We start from the raw sequence: 15,078 nt of genomic DNA on the forward strand, positions 1-15,078 counted from the left end.
AGAATACTTGAAAATATGAAAGACAGAACCCCTAAGTGAATCCACTGTTCCTACCACAACTGCCCTTATGAGAAGCAGACCAAACAGTGGCCCTGTGTGTTCCCTGGAGTCCAATTAAAAATGGATAATAAGAAGTTATTGAAGTGGCTTAAGCTGAAGCCACCTGAATGTTCTGGGTCAAAAATCCATAGGACACAGACTTAAAACAATTCCTTGTTTTGATTCTTATCCACAATAGTATTGTAATTTTGCACATTGAGGTCTCTGAACCCATTTTCTCCTACCAAATACCATTACAAGAGCTTGCTTTGCTGTTTGTCAACCAGATCAGGTCTTCCCCATCCTAATGACCTGACATGCAGTCATTCAGGAAAGAGCACTGTAATTGCAAATATTTTAAAATCCACATTTAAGAGCTCCTGGTCTTGCATGTACAATGACATGCTTTTTTTTTTTTTTCTCCTTCCTTAATGTAGAAAGCAATTCCAAATAGATTTCACAAAGGATCAGTCTTGTACTGAGCACTGATTTTGCACCAAGCACTGCACGTATGTTAATATCAACAACAATGGAAACAGCAACCAACCTAGGAATTGTCCTTGATTTCTCTTTTTCCCTCACATCTCACTCCCCACAACTGATCCAGCAATTGCTATTTTTCTCTAAAACATATCTTGAATCCATTATATTTTTTAAAAAAATCTTCATTTCTACCACCTGGTCATACCTTTACTTAACCTCTCTCTGACTCAATTTCCTCATCTACAAAACTTGATAATGTTATCTATCTCCTAAGACTGTCATAAATGAAATCATGTATGTAAAGTGCTTAGAAGAAACGAACTAATAGTTGGCTATTGTTATTGTTATTGTTATTGTTGTTGCAACGGCTTCCTAGGCTATCTTCTTGTTTCTACCTGTTTCCCCCTGAATCTATTATCTGTTTAGTTCCCAGAATCATTTTTACAAAATAAAAATCAGTTCATGTCACTCCCTGGCCAAAGCTCCCCAATGGTTTCCTAATGCTTTTAGAGCAAAATCTGAATGACCACCCCCCACCCCTACCCCTGCCTCTCAGCTTCTCTACCACCATTCCCTTAGCTCACTTTTGTTTCATCTATTCTGGCCTTTTTTTTTTTTGGTTCTTTAAACATGCCCAGGGAGGTCCTACCTTGAAACTTTTCACTCACTCTTCCCTCTCCTAGATTTTCCTGTGACTAAGCCCTTATCTTTCAGGTCTCAACTCACATGTCTGCTTCTCAGAGAAGCTGTTCTTGACCCTCCTAGGTAAAGTGACTTCCTTTATTCCACTCCTAATCCCCAGTCACTATCCTAATATTATTTTTAAAAAAATTTATTTATAGCTTTAAAAAAGAAAAAGTTCCTGTCAAGGCAATTCTGACTCATGACAACCCCATGTGTGTCACAGGGTTATCAGTGGCTGACTTTTGGAAGTAAGTTTTTCTTCCAAGATGCCTCTATGTGGACTTGCGCCACCGACCTTTCAGTTAGCAGCTGAGCACCTTAACTGTTTGCTCCACCCAGGGATTCCTTACAACACTGACTACTATTCAAATAAGAACTACAGATGCATTTTGTTTAGCCACGATACTTTTCCTAACATTATAATTCTACTTTGAAAGTATTATGTCCACAGCAGCTACCATCCCCACCACCTAACACAGCCCACTCAACACAGTCACATAATCTGCACAGCCCCAGAAGGCAGTTGAGTTTCCCACTAAACGTGGGGTAGAAGTAGAAATATCATCATAAACACAGATGCAAAAGCATGTTCCAAAATGTGAAAGAGGTCATCCAGAAGATTCAAAATAGGATTATGTTAGCTTTTCAAGATTATCATCAAAGTGAAAACACAAAATTAAAAAGTTCAGGAGGGAAAAGCCGTGGACTGAGAATCCAGCCCCAGATTCTCATTTGAGAAGCACAGTGCTTTCTAAATCTTCTCTACTCCTGCACTCCTGCACTAAACAGCTTCTCTCTTCCTTACATGTCTGAGTCATGGATTCCCTGAGTCAGGATTACCTTCTGACATTTTTTAATGGAGGAAAAGCCATATTTATAGCTAATGAATAAAACATCAGCCAACTCTGCTAAGTACTGACAGTGTCAACTGCTGCCCTAGGATTAAACCTGCTTTGCTCACAGAAACACTGGCTACTTAGTTGGGAGGGATGCCAACCAGCTTGGTTTGCATGACAAAGTGATGACAAAAAATAGCCTCCAAAGAGCCACATCACTGTTGAGTACTAATGAGATATTAGTATTTTAGAGACACCAAGGAATGGAAAGGCCAAATTGAAGGAACTAAGATTCATGGAGCATCTTCTGGGTGCTCCATACTTTATATTATTTATCTCATTTAGTCCTCCTGATAACATAATGAAGTCAATACTACCATAGTGCCCATTTTTCAGTTATGGATATCAAAGTTCTGGGTTGTTAAGTGACTAGCCCAAGGTCACTAATAAGGAGTGGAGGAAAGATTTGAATCTATGCTAATCTGACCCCAGAACCTGTACTTCTTATACAATTCAGCCTCTTACATTTAGTATACAATATGAAGAGATCCAGAAATGACAGATGACTATTATAGGTATACTGAGCTCTTAACAAGATGATTAAAATAGGTATCCATAGAAATATAGCTAAAACAAAAAGACTTTTTTTTTTTTTTTGTAAATGATGGTTGAAAACAATGAGAGTTTTAGTTTAGAGAAGAATGTAATCTTTAGATGTTGTAAGAACTGTCATGCAAAGTAGGGGTAAAGGTAATGTCTGTTGTATCAAAGAATAGATCTTGGACAGATGATTGAAAGTTTAGGGTAGGAGGGTAATTTTTCTTTTTTTTTTTTTCCTCAGATCAACTTAAAGAAAGATATATTTTCAAAGAATTTTATGTGTGTCTGTATATAGGGAATTTTTTTCTGATTTGCATACCACTGTATTCTCAATGTCTAAGAAGCACTGGTGGTGCAGTGGTTAAGTATTAGGCTGCTAACTGAAAGGTCACTATTTCAAAATTATCAGTATTCTGCAGGAGAAAGATGAGGCAGTCTGCTTCTGTAAAGATTTGCAGCCTTGGAAACTCTATGGGGCAGTTCTACTGTCCTATGGGTCCTATGAGTTGGAATCAACTCAATGGCATTGGGCTTGATTTGGTTTGGTATGGTATTCTCATTGTCTATAACAGTCCCTGACTGGACTGAGTGGATGCTCAGTAAATGCACTGATGAATAAAATCTATCCCAATGAAGAAAAAGCACTGGACTGTTCAGGTATTGAGTTCCCTCCCACCAATGGATTTTTGAAGAGGCTAAACTTCTCCGTGTGGATTCTTGTACTTGATGGGAGATTATGTAATAGCCATGATTTATTGAGCACTTTTTAGATGTACTGTACTAAGCACTCTACAACCATAATTCCATGTAATCCTCATCACAATTGTATAAATTAAGTTCTATTGATATCTCCATTTCATAAAAGTGGAAACTGAGGTTTACAGAGTTAAGGCATTTGTCCAAGATTACACAGCTATTAAGTGGTAGAACTTGGATGTCCACTCATCCATTCATCCATCGATTTACTGAACTTCAACTATATGTAAGGAATATGGTCATTTCTAGGAACAATATCCTACCCTCACCCAACTTTTAGCTTAATAAGGGGAACAAATGATTAAATCTATTTAAATTCTATCCATCATTTAGAACACATCTCAAGTTCTTTCATCTTTCATGAAGCTTCCTTTATTTTTCTGGTTCCTCTTTATCACATTTGTGGTTCCCTCTTACAGGACTATGTCCCACCATAATTGATGCACAAAAAAGTATCATCTTGGATGAGGTTCAGGTTCTAAAGTCAGGTGCTGAAGGAGGGTATAGGTAAAACTACCCTTGTAAATCCCTTAGGAAGATGACACACTGGAGATTGACTACTGCCTCCAGTAGGTCCACCATAGCAAGCTTATCCTCCATGGTGAAGCAAATTGCTGTCACTTTAGTTAAAGTGTCCAATCAAGAAATCAACTTGGTTTAGAGCCAATTTGTAGCAAATCTAACACAAAAGATCTCTTAAAGTTTTTTAAAAGCAAAGATGTCACTTTGATTTCTAGGTGCATCTAACCCAAGCCATGATCTTTTCAGTTTCTCATATACATGCAAAAGCTGGACAATGATAAAGGCAGACAGAAGAATTGATGAGTTTGAATTGCAATGTTCATTAAGAATATTGAATATACTGTAGACTGCTGGAAGAACAAACAAATCCATCTCAGAAGAAATACAACCAGAATTCTTAAAAGAGAGAATGGTGAGACTTCAGTTCATTTACTTTGGACATGTTATCAGGAAAGACTAATTGCTAGCAAAGGACATCATGATTACTAAAGTGGAGGGGCAGCAAAGGCAAGGGAGGCCCTCAGTGACTGTACTGATACAGTGGCCAAAACAATGGACTCAAACAAACCAACTCATGAAGATGGTAAAGGATCAGACAATGCTTCGTTCTGTTAAACATAAGGTCTCCATGAGTCAGAGCCAACTTGATGGTAACTAACAGCAACAAGTTAAGTACTACAATCACAGCACACTCGTATTCCTACTGAAATGTTCATAGCATGAGAGGCATGAAGGAAGTGAACTGAGACCAAATCAGAGGACAGCAGAGTTACACGGTCCCCTCAACTATAATCATGGAAAAAATATTAGTGAAAATAATTGCTTGAGCCATCTAATTGTATTCTCTTCACATAAATGCACATAGGATGTGACTCCACTGACCGACTTTGTGCTGTCATTTAACTCTTTTAAATGGATAAGCAAAGCAAGAGTTGCTGGAGTATATGAAAAGTACTCAGGACTCCAAAATCAGTTCCTTGGTGAACAAGATTGTCTGATCAATTCCTTGGTATACAAGATGCTCCATGATTTGGTTCCTGCCAACCTCTACAATTCCATTTTATCCCACTGCTTTCTATACTCTAACTCTACTGTAATTTCTAGCTTCTATAAGTACAACATATTACTTCGTACCTCCTCCCTATAGTGTCCCTTTCCAACTTATCCAGCAAATCTTCACCCTGAATGCTCATTTCAGATGTTTCCTCTTCAGTGACAGATTTGAGAAGTGAAATAAGAATGGGTTAATGCCCTCATTCTTCACCTCTTCCTGGATCCCTGCCCTTTGCTATGGACATTTTCAGTGTCTACCCACTCTGACTCTGAGCTTGACCTGACTTGCTTTGACCAAAGTGACACATGTGACACAAGCTGGAGCTTGAAAAGTGATCAAGAGATTGGGCTTCTCTTGCTTGTCTTCTGCAACTGCTGGGAGAACATCCCTCGGATAGCTTTCTGGAGAATAAGAGAAATGCATGCTGTCCCAGTCATCCCAGCCAACACAATAAAAATCAACCAATTTCAAGCTGACCCCAGATGACTGTGTAGCCCCAGCCAACATCAGCAAAGTTTTCTAGATAACCCATACTTGATGACAAACACAGCTGAGCCTTGCCCAGATCAGTTGAACCCCAAGACTCATGAACATAATATTTATAGTTGAATGCCACTGAAGTTGTGTTGTGGTTTGTTATGTAGTATTAATTATAGCAATAGATAAGTGACACATCTTCTACAAAGACTTTCTTCCCCCCCAAAAGTGACCACTCCTTTATCTGTACAACCTCCAAATCTTGTACCTTTCTCTACTGCAACAATGAACCCTTTCATGATTGAATTGTTTTCTGTTTTGATTTTTTTTTGTTGATACCATGTGCTTTCAATAATCAATGAACAAAAAATTGAGGTAATAAGGATTTTGATACAATTATGTAGGACACTATGTCCCAAGTGTACTGTGGTGGTAGGATTGGTGGGGTGAGGCCGGTTTCTTCAGATTCATACAGTTCTACAGGCCCTCCCCAGGCAGTAGCCCATACAACAACTGGTAGAAAAGCTTTCCAAGAAACCTGCTGCTGTTGTTGTTATGTGCCATCGAGTCAGACCCCTCCTTGGGTTTCCAAGGCAGTATTACTACGGAAGTAGATTGCTCCATCTTCCTTCCGAGGAGTGGCTGGTGGGTTTGAACCACCAGGCTTCTGGTTAGCAGTCAAGTGCCTTGGGCACTATGCTACCAAAGGCTGAATATGTTGGTGGACAATATATGCTCCAAGGGTCATGAAAGGGTTAACACATTCTACCATCACAAATATTTGCTGAATGAATAAGTACATGATGTTTTTAAATAGTTCTCCTACTAAGACTTACCTTCTTGGAAACAGGAACATTATTGTAAGGGAAGTGAGTTGGCATAATTTAGGTATACCTGGTTTTGAATCATGGCTCTACTAATGGCATATAACCTGAGCCTGCTTTCTTAACTGTAAAATAAGGACAGTAGCAGCAATTTTGCAGGATTCTTGAGAAAATGAAATAAGGAAATCTGTATAAAGTAGCCAGTTTAATGCAAGACACATCAAAGAGCTCAATACATATTACTTAGTTGAATGAATTAAAGAACTGATACCCCATGGCAAAATTCTTAGAATGAGTACACCAAAAATGCAAGGCCCTTTATTATACCATCAATTCCTAACATTACACTGGCTGCCCAGAGCCTTCATTAGCCTCTAATTCAATTTATGACTATGGAAGCTGATGTTTCAATTTACTGAACCCAACCATGTAATAAATAGAAGTTCCTCAGAGGACCTTCTTTGCAACTTAATGTCAGCATGGTAGTTAAATGCAGTTTATTTAATCTTTCATCTGAAACAAAAGTTGCAGTTCATTGCTTATAAATCTGCTCTCCCTTCAACCCTTCTGAGAAATACATTCTTGGCTTTCACTTATTGCCTACTCTTGGGTAGGCTAAGTAGCCTTGCTGATGGGCTAGGCTTCTGCACAATTAAGAGGCATGCACTTACCTCTCTGGAGGCAGGTTGCTGTCTTCCACAGTAGCTGCAAGAGCAAGAGGCAGAGTTAAAAAGATGCATCAGCAGCAGCTGGGAAAAGTAAATTATGCTTGTGCGACAACCTGACCCCAGAGACATAGTACTGAGTGGCGGCTCACCTGTACCACAAAGCTCCTCCCTCTACCCCCTCTTTCCCAATGAGAGTGTCTTGGAGAGCTGCATTGCAAACCTCACCTACACTGGAGGAAAAAAAAAAATTGCTGTCGAGTCAGTGCCAACTCACTGAAACCCCATGTGTCTCAGAGTAGAACTCTCCATAGAGTTTTTAATGGTTATAAACATGTGGACTCATGCTGATGCAATGTGTGAAAACCATAGGGTTTTCTTGGCTGTAATCTTTATAGAACAGATTGGTAGGCCTTTCTGCTGCAGTGCTTCTGGTGGGTTCAAATGCCAAGCTTTAGGTTCATAGTTGAGTGCAATCATTTGTGCCACCCAGGCTCCTTCACTCATACTACATTGTGTTTATTTGTGGGTACAGTCTCTTGCATTAGATTTTGAGCTTTTTGAGGACCAAAACCTCAACAGGATTTATCTCTTAATCTCTCATTTCCATCACAGAGCTGGCCTCAACGTGTGTGTTTGAATTCATGGTAACATCAAAGGTTTATTGAGTGCTTAAGTGCCAAGAACTATTTAAACACTTTCTATGCTTCATCTTATTCAATCTTCACAATAATCCTGTGAGTTCTATGGCATTATTATAGATAAGGAAAATGATTCTCAGTGAGAACATACCCAAACTTAAATAGTTAATGAGGGAAGGAGTTTGGATTTACAAAATCCATTTTATCACTAATCACTTAATACTTTGTTCTATGCTGACAACCACCTTATCTTTCAGAGAGGTGGTTTAAGCTCTGAATTACATAATATTTATAAAAATCATACCTAGCCTTCTTTGATATGGAGATGGCCATATTAGTAAATTATACCTATAAGAGATCCACTTCTCCATACAGAATTTTCTATATGATAAGATTTAAGATGACTTTTAGTAGTGGTTCTCAAAGTGGAGTCCATGGACCAACAGCATCAGCACCCCTAGGAACTTGCTACCAGTAACTAGTTGCCTTCAAGTCAATTCTGACTCATGGTGAACCCATGAGTTTTAGAGCAGAACTGCACTCCACGGGGCTATGATCAGACTGGGAAATCTACTTCCATAGGGATACTGCCTTGGAGACCCAAAGAGGGGTCATTATGAGTTGGATCCAACTCAATGGCAGTGAGTTTGGTTTGGATTTGGTAGGCTTTACTTTCAAGGTGCCCCTGAGTGGATTCAAACTTTTTGGTTATTAGCCAAATGTTTAGACATTTGTGCCACATAAGGACTCCTGAGAACTTGCTGTTGTTGTTGTTGTTGTGTGCCGTCGAGTCAGACCCGACTCATAGCGACTCATAGCGACCCCTCCTTGGGTTTCTGAGGCAGTATCACTACGGAAGTAGATTGCCCTGTCTTCCTTCCGAGGAGTGGCTGGTGGGTTTGAACCACCAGCCTTCTGATTAGCAGTCAAGTGCCTTAGGCACTACGCTATCAGAGCTAGAAAAGCAAATTCTCAGGCTCCTAATCCAGACCAACTGAATCAGAAACTCTGGGGGTACAGCCATAAACCTATTTCAACAAGTCCTCTAGGTGATTCTGATATGTGCTAAAGTCTGAGAAGCACTGAGTTATAGAAATTTAACCATGAGGTTGCCCAAAGCAATCAAGGACTGCTCTCTCAGTATCTGGCCACTGCAAAACAAATGTCAGCATAGCACTTCATGGCATCTCAAAGGGCATGTTCCCCTCCCTCATGTTTCATTAGAGTGAACATAAACAAAGGCATTGAAACTATCAACAGGATCAGACTGTGGTTGAGGTGGTGAGGGGATGAGAAGGTGGTTCTTTAAATAATAGAGGAAAACACAAAATGGCACAGAAAAATAGCCCTCAAGAATGATTCATTTCCTGGAAAGGACCAGAAGGGACAAGTTTCCCTTCAATTAAAGTCTGAAAGCAGATCACAGAGCCTAAGAGTACCCAGATAACAATCTCAGGTCAAGTTCACACTAACTTTCCGTTCTTTTCTCTCCCTTGCCCTTCCTTCTTCACAAGCTGTGTTCAGAACACAGGCTTTACAGAAAATACAAAGGTTCACTGCCTCCTTGCTCCGTGACTTTTCATTTTCTTCATTTTGGCCAGATGCCCAGTGATCAAATGCATTGCTCTCAGGAGAAGCAGGCTGGCTCAGCAGTGATAAGGGGCCAATTTCTGCAGATTTGTCATTTCCTGGGCAAGCTGCCACTGCCTCCACTGAGAACAAGCAGTGATGGATGTCTAGCCCTGTGGAAAAGCAGGAGCTGCATTGTCACCTGGGAGTTAATGCGGAGAGGGAGGTGGGAGGTAACATGAGGGATGCAGGCACTGACACCGTGACTTCTGCCTGGTTATGTGCAGGGCCCTGTGCGATTCCTTACCTTCCCTGTGGGTCTTGGAAATAGCAGTTGCTTGCTTCTGGAAGGCCTGGAGGTTCACAGCTGGGGGCTTAGTGGGCTTTGGGGGCGGAGGACCCAGGGACTTGACAGAAGGCAAGGGCTTCGTTTTGGGAAGCTGGTGGTGCTTGACATTGTGCTGCTTTTCTGAACAAGACAGTAAGCCATGTAGGTTACTATTATTTCCATTTCATGAATTGTCAGGGAAAGCTGACTGGTTTCCTTGCCTCAGCCCTACTCCCAATCTATTCTCCATCCAGCAACCAGAGTGATCTGACCCAAATGCAAACCTGATCATGTCCCTGATGCCCAGAGGAAGAAGCTAGATTTTCTCCACCTAACACCCATTCACTCCATACTCTAGTGTTTAAACACTACACTGCCCAACCTGTTTCCAGTTTATTTTCTCACCACACTTATATCCTATATCCCCAATCTTACACCCAAACATCTCTCACTCAAACCTCTGGTAGTGATCCAGATTTGATTTGATTTTTAAAAAACAGATTTAATTTTTAAAAAAGTTCTCATATATCCAAATTTTTGTTCATGCCATTCCTGGGTCTGGAATGCTGTTCCCACTCTTCTCTCCTGTCAAAGTTTGGCTCATTCTTTAAAGCCCAACTCCAGTAATACCTTCTCTAGGAAGCTTCTCTAGATTTCCACCAGAAATCAAGGCCAGAATTACCCACTTTCTCCTCTCTATTCTCACAGCACATTGTTAAAATGTCTGCATCGGTATTACAGCATATTAGTGGTGATGGCATTTGTTCTAAGTAAATATGGGCTCCTTGTGGGCAGGACTATTGACTTCCTCCCAGCAGCAAGCAAAGGGCCTATGTCAGAGGAGATGCACTGTAAATGTTCACTGAAAGGGTTATCAAGCACTTATGAATGAAAATACCATGGGATCTAGAAAGAGAAGGAAGAATTTCTCTTTGATTTCCAAGGCTCAGGCTAAGGTGAGTTTTACGGCAACTGGGCACCTATGGATATTATATAATAGACTTTTCTTCTTCTGCATAAATAAACCAAACTCCTATATATTTTAGGATATATATATATATATATATATATATATATATATAAATCATATCTGTTTCTTACACTAGGAAAAACACAAAAATCATCTACAATCCAATTGCCATGGTTTTATACTTACATAGTTTAGTGATTGACCACATGGGTCATCCATGCTAAAACTAAAACCAATAATCTGTATGGCTTCCTCCAGAGCCTTCTGTTCTCTACAATCTAAGAGGGGAGGGGAAACTTCCTTCCTATCCTACTAGCAGGTGGCTATAGCCCCAGACATTCAATCAGGCTTCCCCAAGTCCCTTACAATTTCAGTCTTTAAATTATCAAAGAGAAGGCATTGTGAAGATGAATTTCTATTTACTAATTCAGTTCCTAATTTTTGCCAGGTCTTGTGTTAAGCATTTTGCATGAGTTTTCTTATTTAATCCTCTCAATAGCTGCATCTAACAAAGAAACTCCACTCTTCCTTCTTTCTTTCCTTCTAGCCATCTTTCCATCTTTCTTTCTCTCCTTCCCATTCCTTCATCAACAATTACTTATCTACTATGTCTCAGGTATTGTTCTAGGAGACAGAACTGAGAACATGAAGAGATATAGCCCACCTCTCAGAAAATTTCATTCTAATAGGAAGAGACTGGTGATAGATAAACAAACAAATAAATAATTAGAGATTGATTAGTTTTCTGGAGAAAATAAAAACAGGATGATTTGAAAGAGTGTGCACTGGTGATGGTAAGGCAGTGCTCTTTAGACAGAGACATTAGAGAAGATTTATCTTAGAAAAGTGTCAGTTGAAGTTTGACTTAAATGCAGCCATGCAAAGATCAAAGAAGGGTGCAAAAGGAAGAGGGAATAGTAATTGCAAAAGCTTATGTAAAACATACAAGACGCATAAAAACAATACATAGCAATATGCCAGATAGAGAAAGCAGATATAAAGGAAACTAAAGCAATACAAGAAGATAGAGTGATGGGGGAGGTGTAGCTATTTCAGACAGAATAATCAATAAGGTTAGCTTAGAGCAGATACACTTGATCAGAGACTTTGATTAAATGAGAGGCAGAGACATTTAAAGACCTGGGGTAAGTTACATCAGAGGGACAGGCAAGTGCAAAGACCCTGGGATGAAGCCAGCTTGGTCTATCTGAGAAACAGCAAAAAGGATAAGGTGGTGATGATAAGAGAGGTAGGCAAGGGCAAAATTGCCTGACCTACTTTGAGCACAGGAATGATACAATTGGATTTACACTTTAGAAGGATCACTCTGCTTGCTAGAAGGAGAACAGATTAGGCAACAAGAGTGGAAGCAGGGTTAACAGTGTTTCAGAGATCCAAGTGAGAGATGGTGGTGGCTTGAATAAGAACACAGGGCAGAGAAGGACAAAAGAGAAGAAATTCAGAATATGTTTTGGTGTTTGAACTAAGATCGGATGGATTGGATGCAAATAATGAGGGAGAGGAAAAAATAGAAGAAGACTCCCAGGTATTTGACCTCAGCAACTAGAAGGATGGTTGTGTCACTTACCAAGACACAGAATATTGAAGAAGGATCAGATTTACAGGAGAAGTTATGCAGATTGCTTGAGTTAATACAGTTTGTAAGAATTAAAATTGGATTCAAAACCAAGTTTGCCTTCCCCTCATTACAAAGCCCATGATCTTTGTATTCTCCCAAAGTATCTCTCAATGTAACACCCAGAGATGAAATACCTTTCCCAATCTGAAATTACAATTTAGCAGATGGAATGGAGTTTGCACATAAGTGACCACCTTAAGTCAATAGGCTTTGAATGAGAAAAAACAGTGAGCCCTCCATCAGTCTGATGGGGTTATATTTCATACCTGTGACCTGGCTGGTATCCTCACACTCATCAATAGGTGTGGAGGCGCTCACTGCTGGTATCCTCTCAGGTCTGGGATTCTCTAGGATCTTCCTGTTGTGTTGTGAAAGTAGAAAAGAAGAATCTTCATAAGAGGCAAGTGATTTTTTGGGGGCCATCAAGTGCTTCTTGGAAAGAAGAGTCTGAGTTTCATTTGTTTCCAGCTGCTTCTTTGGCTGCTCTAGAGAACACCCCATGCTTTTTTGCTCTTCCAGATGGGAGGCCCTACCTCCATGATTAGCAAGGAGGATGGCTGATGACACCTCACTTTTCTGAGATGAAAATTTCTCCCAGTTCCAAAGCTTGTCTCTGAAGCTATTGGTCACCATGACTTTTTCCTTGTCAGTTATCTCATTTGATTGATTGATTTCTGACAGCAGAGAGGTCACCTGTGAATTTATGGCAGACCCAGAAGACCCTTCCAGAGGTGCTGGGGAATCAGAATATTTCTGAACTTTGCTGCTCTGGGCCAGCTTCATTTTCTGAAGTGTAAGAGGCTGAGGATCACCACTGGAACAATATGATGAGGGCTTATTCTGGTGGGATGAGAGGGGTTTTCCATTGGCCAAAACTTGGGTTGACTGTATGCTTGTGATATAATCCTTTTGAGAAATACCTGCTGGGAATTTAACGGGTCCTGGAAGAAGTGGAGCATCAAGTGTGTTTTGAAATTTGGCTCGAAGTTCCTTGAAGTTTTTTACTCTTTCCTAAAGCATAAAATAAAACAAAAGTGTTCCATTATTCCTGAAAAAAGCCAGCATGATTAGCTGACTTCTGTGTGTGTGTTAACAGACTCTAAGTGCCAATGTAACATGATCACTTATCTATTGGACAACATTAGCCAGTAACACTCTCACCTTTGTGACCTGGAATGAAAATCATCTCTCCTTTGAAAGATTTCAAACAGGTTTAATTTCTTCATAACATAGGACATTACACAGGAGATAGTATTAACAATCACTGATCAACTCCATGATACAACCTTTGGATGACCCCCACTGCCAATAAAAATAAATTCCAAGCCCCTTAGTATGGCACTCAAGATCCTTCAAAGTGTGGTCCCAGTCTAAAGTACTAGCTCAAAAGATGGAATTATAATTCCCAACCATAGCCCAACACCAAAGTAAAAAAAAAAAAAAAAATTTCATGGTTGTCTAGTCAATTCCAACTCATCATGACTCCACGTGTTATAGTGTAGAACTGAGCTCCACAGGGTTTTCTTGGAAGATCACCAGACCTTTCTTTTGCAGCACTGTTGGGTAGGTTTGAACCACTAACCTCTTGGTTAGTAGCAAAGAGAAAATGGTTTATGATCACTAGGGACTTATAGTTTAACAAAACTACTCTTAAACCAATTGAACTGGTTACAGTGTTCCTAGAAACCACACACTCTCCACTATCTTGATTTTGTTTATGTGTTCTTGCTTCACAAAATGCACCTCCATCTACTTGTCATCTGCTTTCTTGCACTTCAATGCCCACTTTCTCCATCAAGATTTCCTTAAGCATGGCAGGCAGTGCTAACTCCTCTCCTATCTCCTTGGTGTTGTCATAGCTCTTTATTTATATGTTGGCTGTTGTACTTAACACTATGGAGTGGAAAAAGAACAAACTTTAGAACTAGACATAGCTAGGTTCAAATCCTGACTCCACTATTTACCATGTAGGCAAATACACTGGGAAACTCTACCTTGCCTCTAAGTGAAGCTTCACCATAAAAAATAAGTTGTCCAGTGGTAAAAGGATTAGGCTACAACATTTGTAAAGTTTCTATCACAGTGTGTGACATATAGTAAGGCTATCATGAATGGAAACTATTGATAAGAGCCTAGGTGATTTTCTTGTGTTTTCAACTTGGGGAACGCAATTCAAATTCAGTATATGAAAAAGAGGGTAACAGGAACTTCCAGCAAGATGGCAGAATAGGCAGACAAGCTACCAAGATCCTCCACAACAAAGGAGAAACCAGATGAAGCAATCAGACTTTAAAAGAGTTGAAAAGGCAAATAGATGACTCCACAGTCATAGTGGGAGACTTTAATACACAACTTTCAATGAAAGATAGAAAAACTGGAAAGAAACTCAACAAAGATGCAGAAGAGCTAAACAGTACAATCCACCAACTTGACCTTATAGACATCTACAGAGCACTTCACCCAACAGCAGCACAATATACATCTTTTCCAGTGCACACGGAACATTTTCCATGATAGACCATATGTTAAGCCATAAAGCAAGCCTTAATACATTTAAAAACATTGAAATACTGCAAAGCATCTTCTTGGATCATAACCCTATCAAATTAGAAATCAACAATAGGAAGATCAATGGAAAAAGAGTAAACACATGGAATCTGAGCAACACCTTCCTTAAGAAAGACTGGGTAAGAGAAGAAATAAAAATTGAAATTCAAAAATTCCTTGAATCAAACAATAATGAAAACACAACATACCAAAATCTTTGGGACACAGCAAAAACAGTGATCAGAGGCCAATTTATAGCAATAAATGCACACATTAAAAAAAAAAAAAAAGAGCCAAAATCAACACTTTAAACCAACATATCCAACAATTAGAAAAAGAACAGCAGGAAAGCATATAGTCATCACCAGAAGAAAGGAAATAATAAAGATTCAAGCAGAAATTAATGAAACAGAGGATAGAAAGACAATAGAAAAAATCAACAAG

The 15,078-nt window shown here is 39.6% G+C and overlaps 1 protein-coding gene across 1 annotated transcript in view; it reads right to left on the minus strand.

Annotated features, from left to right (window-relative positions):
- Window positions 1-13,107, minus strand: part of FYB2 (FYN binding protein 2) — a 92,773-nt gene extending 79,666 nt beyond the window's left edge. The window contains 3 exon segments of the mRNA XM_007947414.1: window positions 6,943-6,980; window positions 9,458-9,619; window positions 12,354-13,107. Coding sequence (XP_007945605.1) covers window positions 6,943-6,980; window positions 9,458-9,619; window positions 12,354-13,107 — 954 coding nt within the window.
- Window positions 13,108-15,078: the final 1,971 nt, after the last annotated feature.

This window comes from Orycteropus afer, unplaced genomic scaffold, assembly GCF_000298275.1.
Source record: "Orycteropus afer afer isolate SDZICR_OR568_19922 unplaced genomic scaffold, OryAfe1.0 scaffold00183, whole genome shotgun sequence".
In the NCBI taxonomy this organism is placed as follows: domain Eukaryota; kingdom Metazoa; phylum Chordata; class Mammalia; order Tubulidentata; family Orycteropodidae; genus Orycteropus; species Orycteropus afer.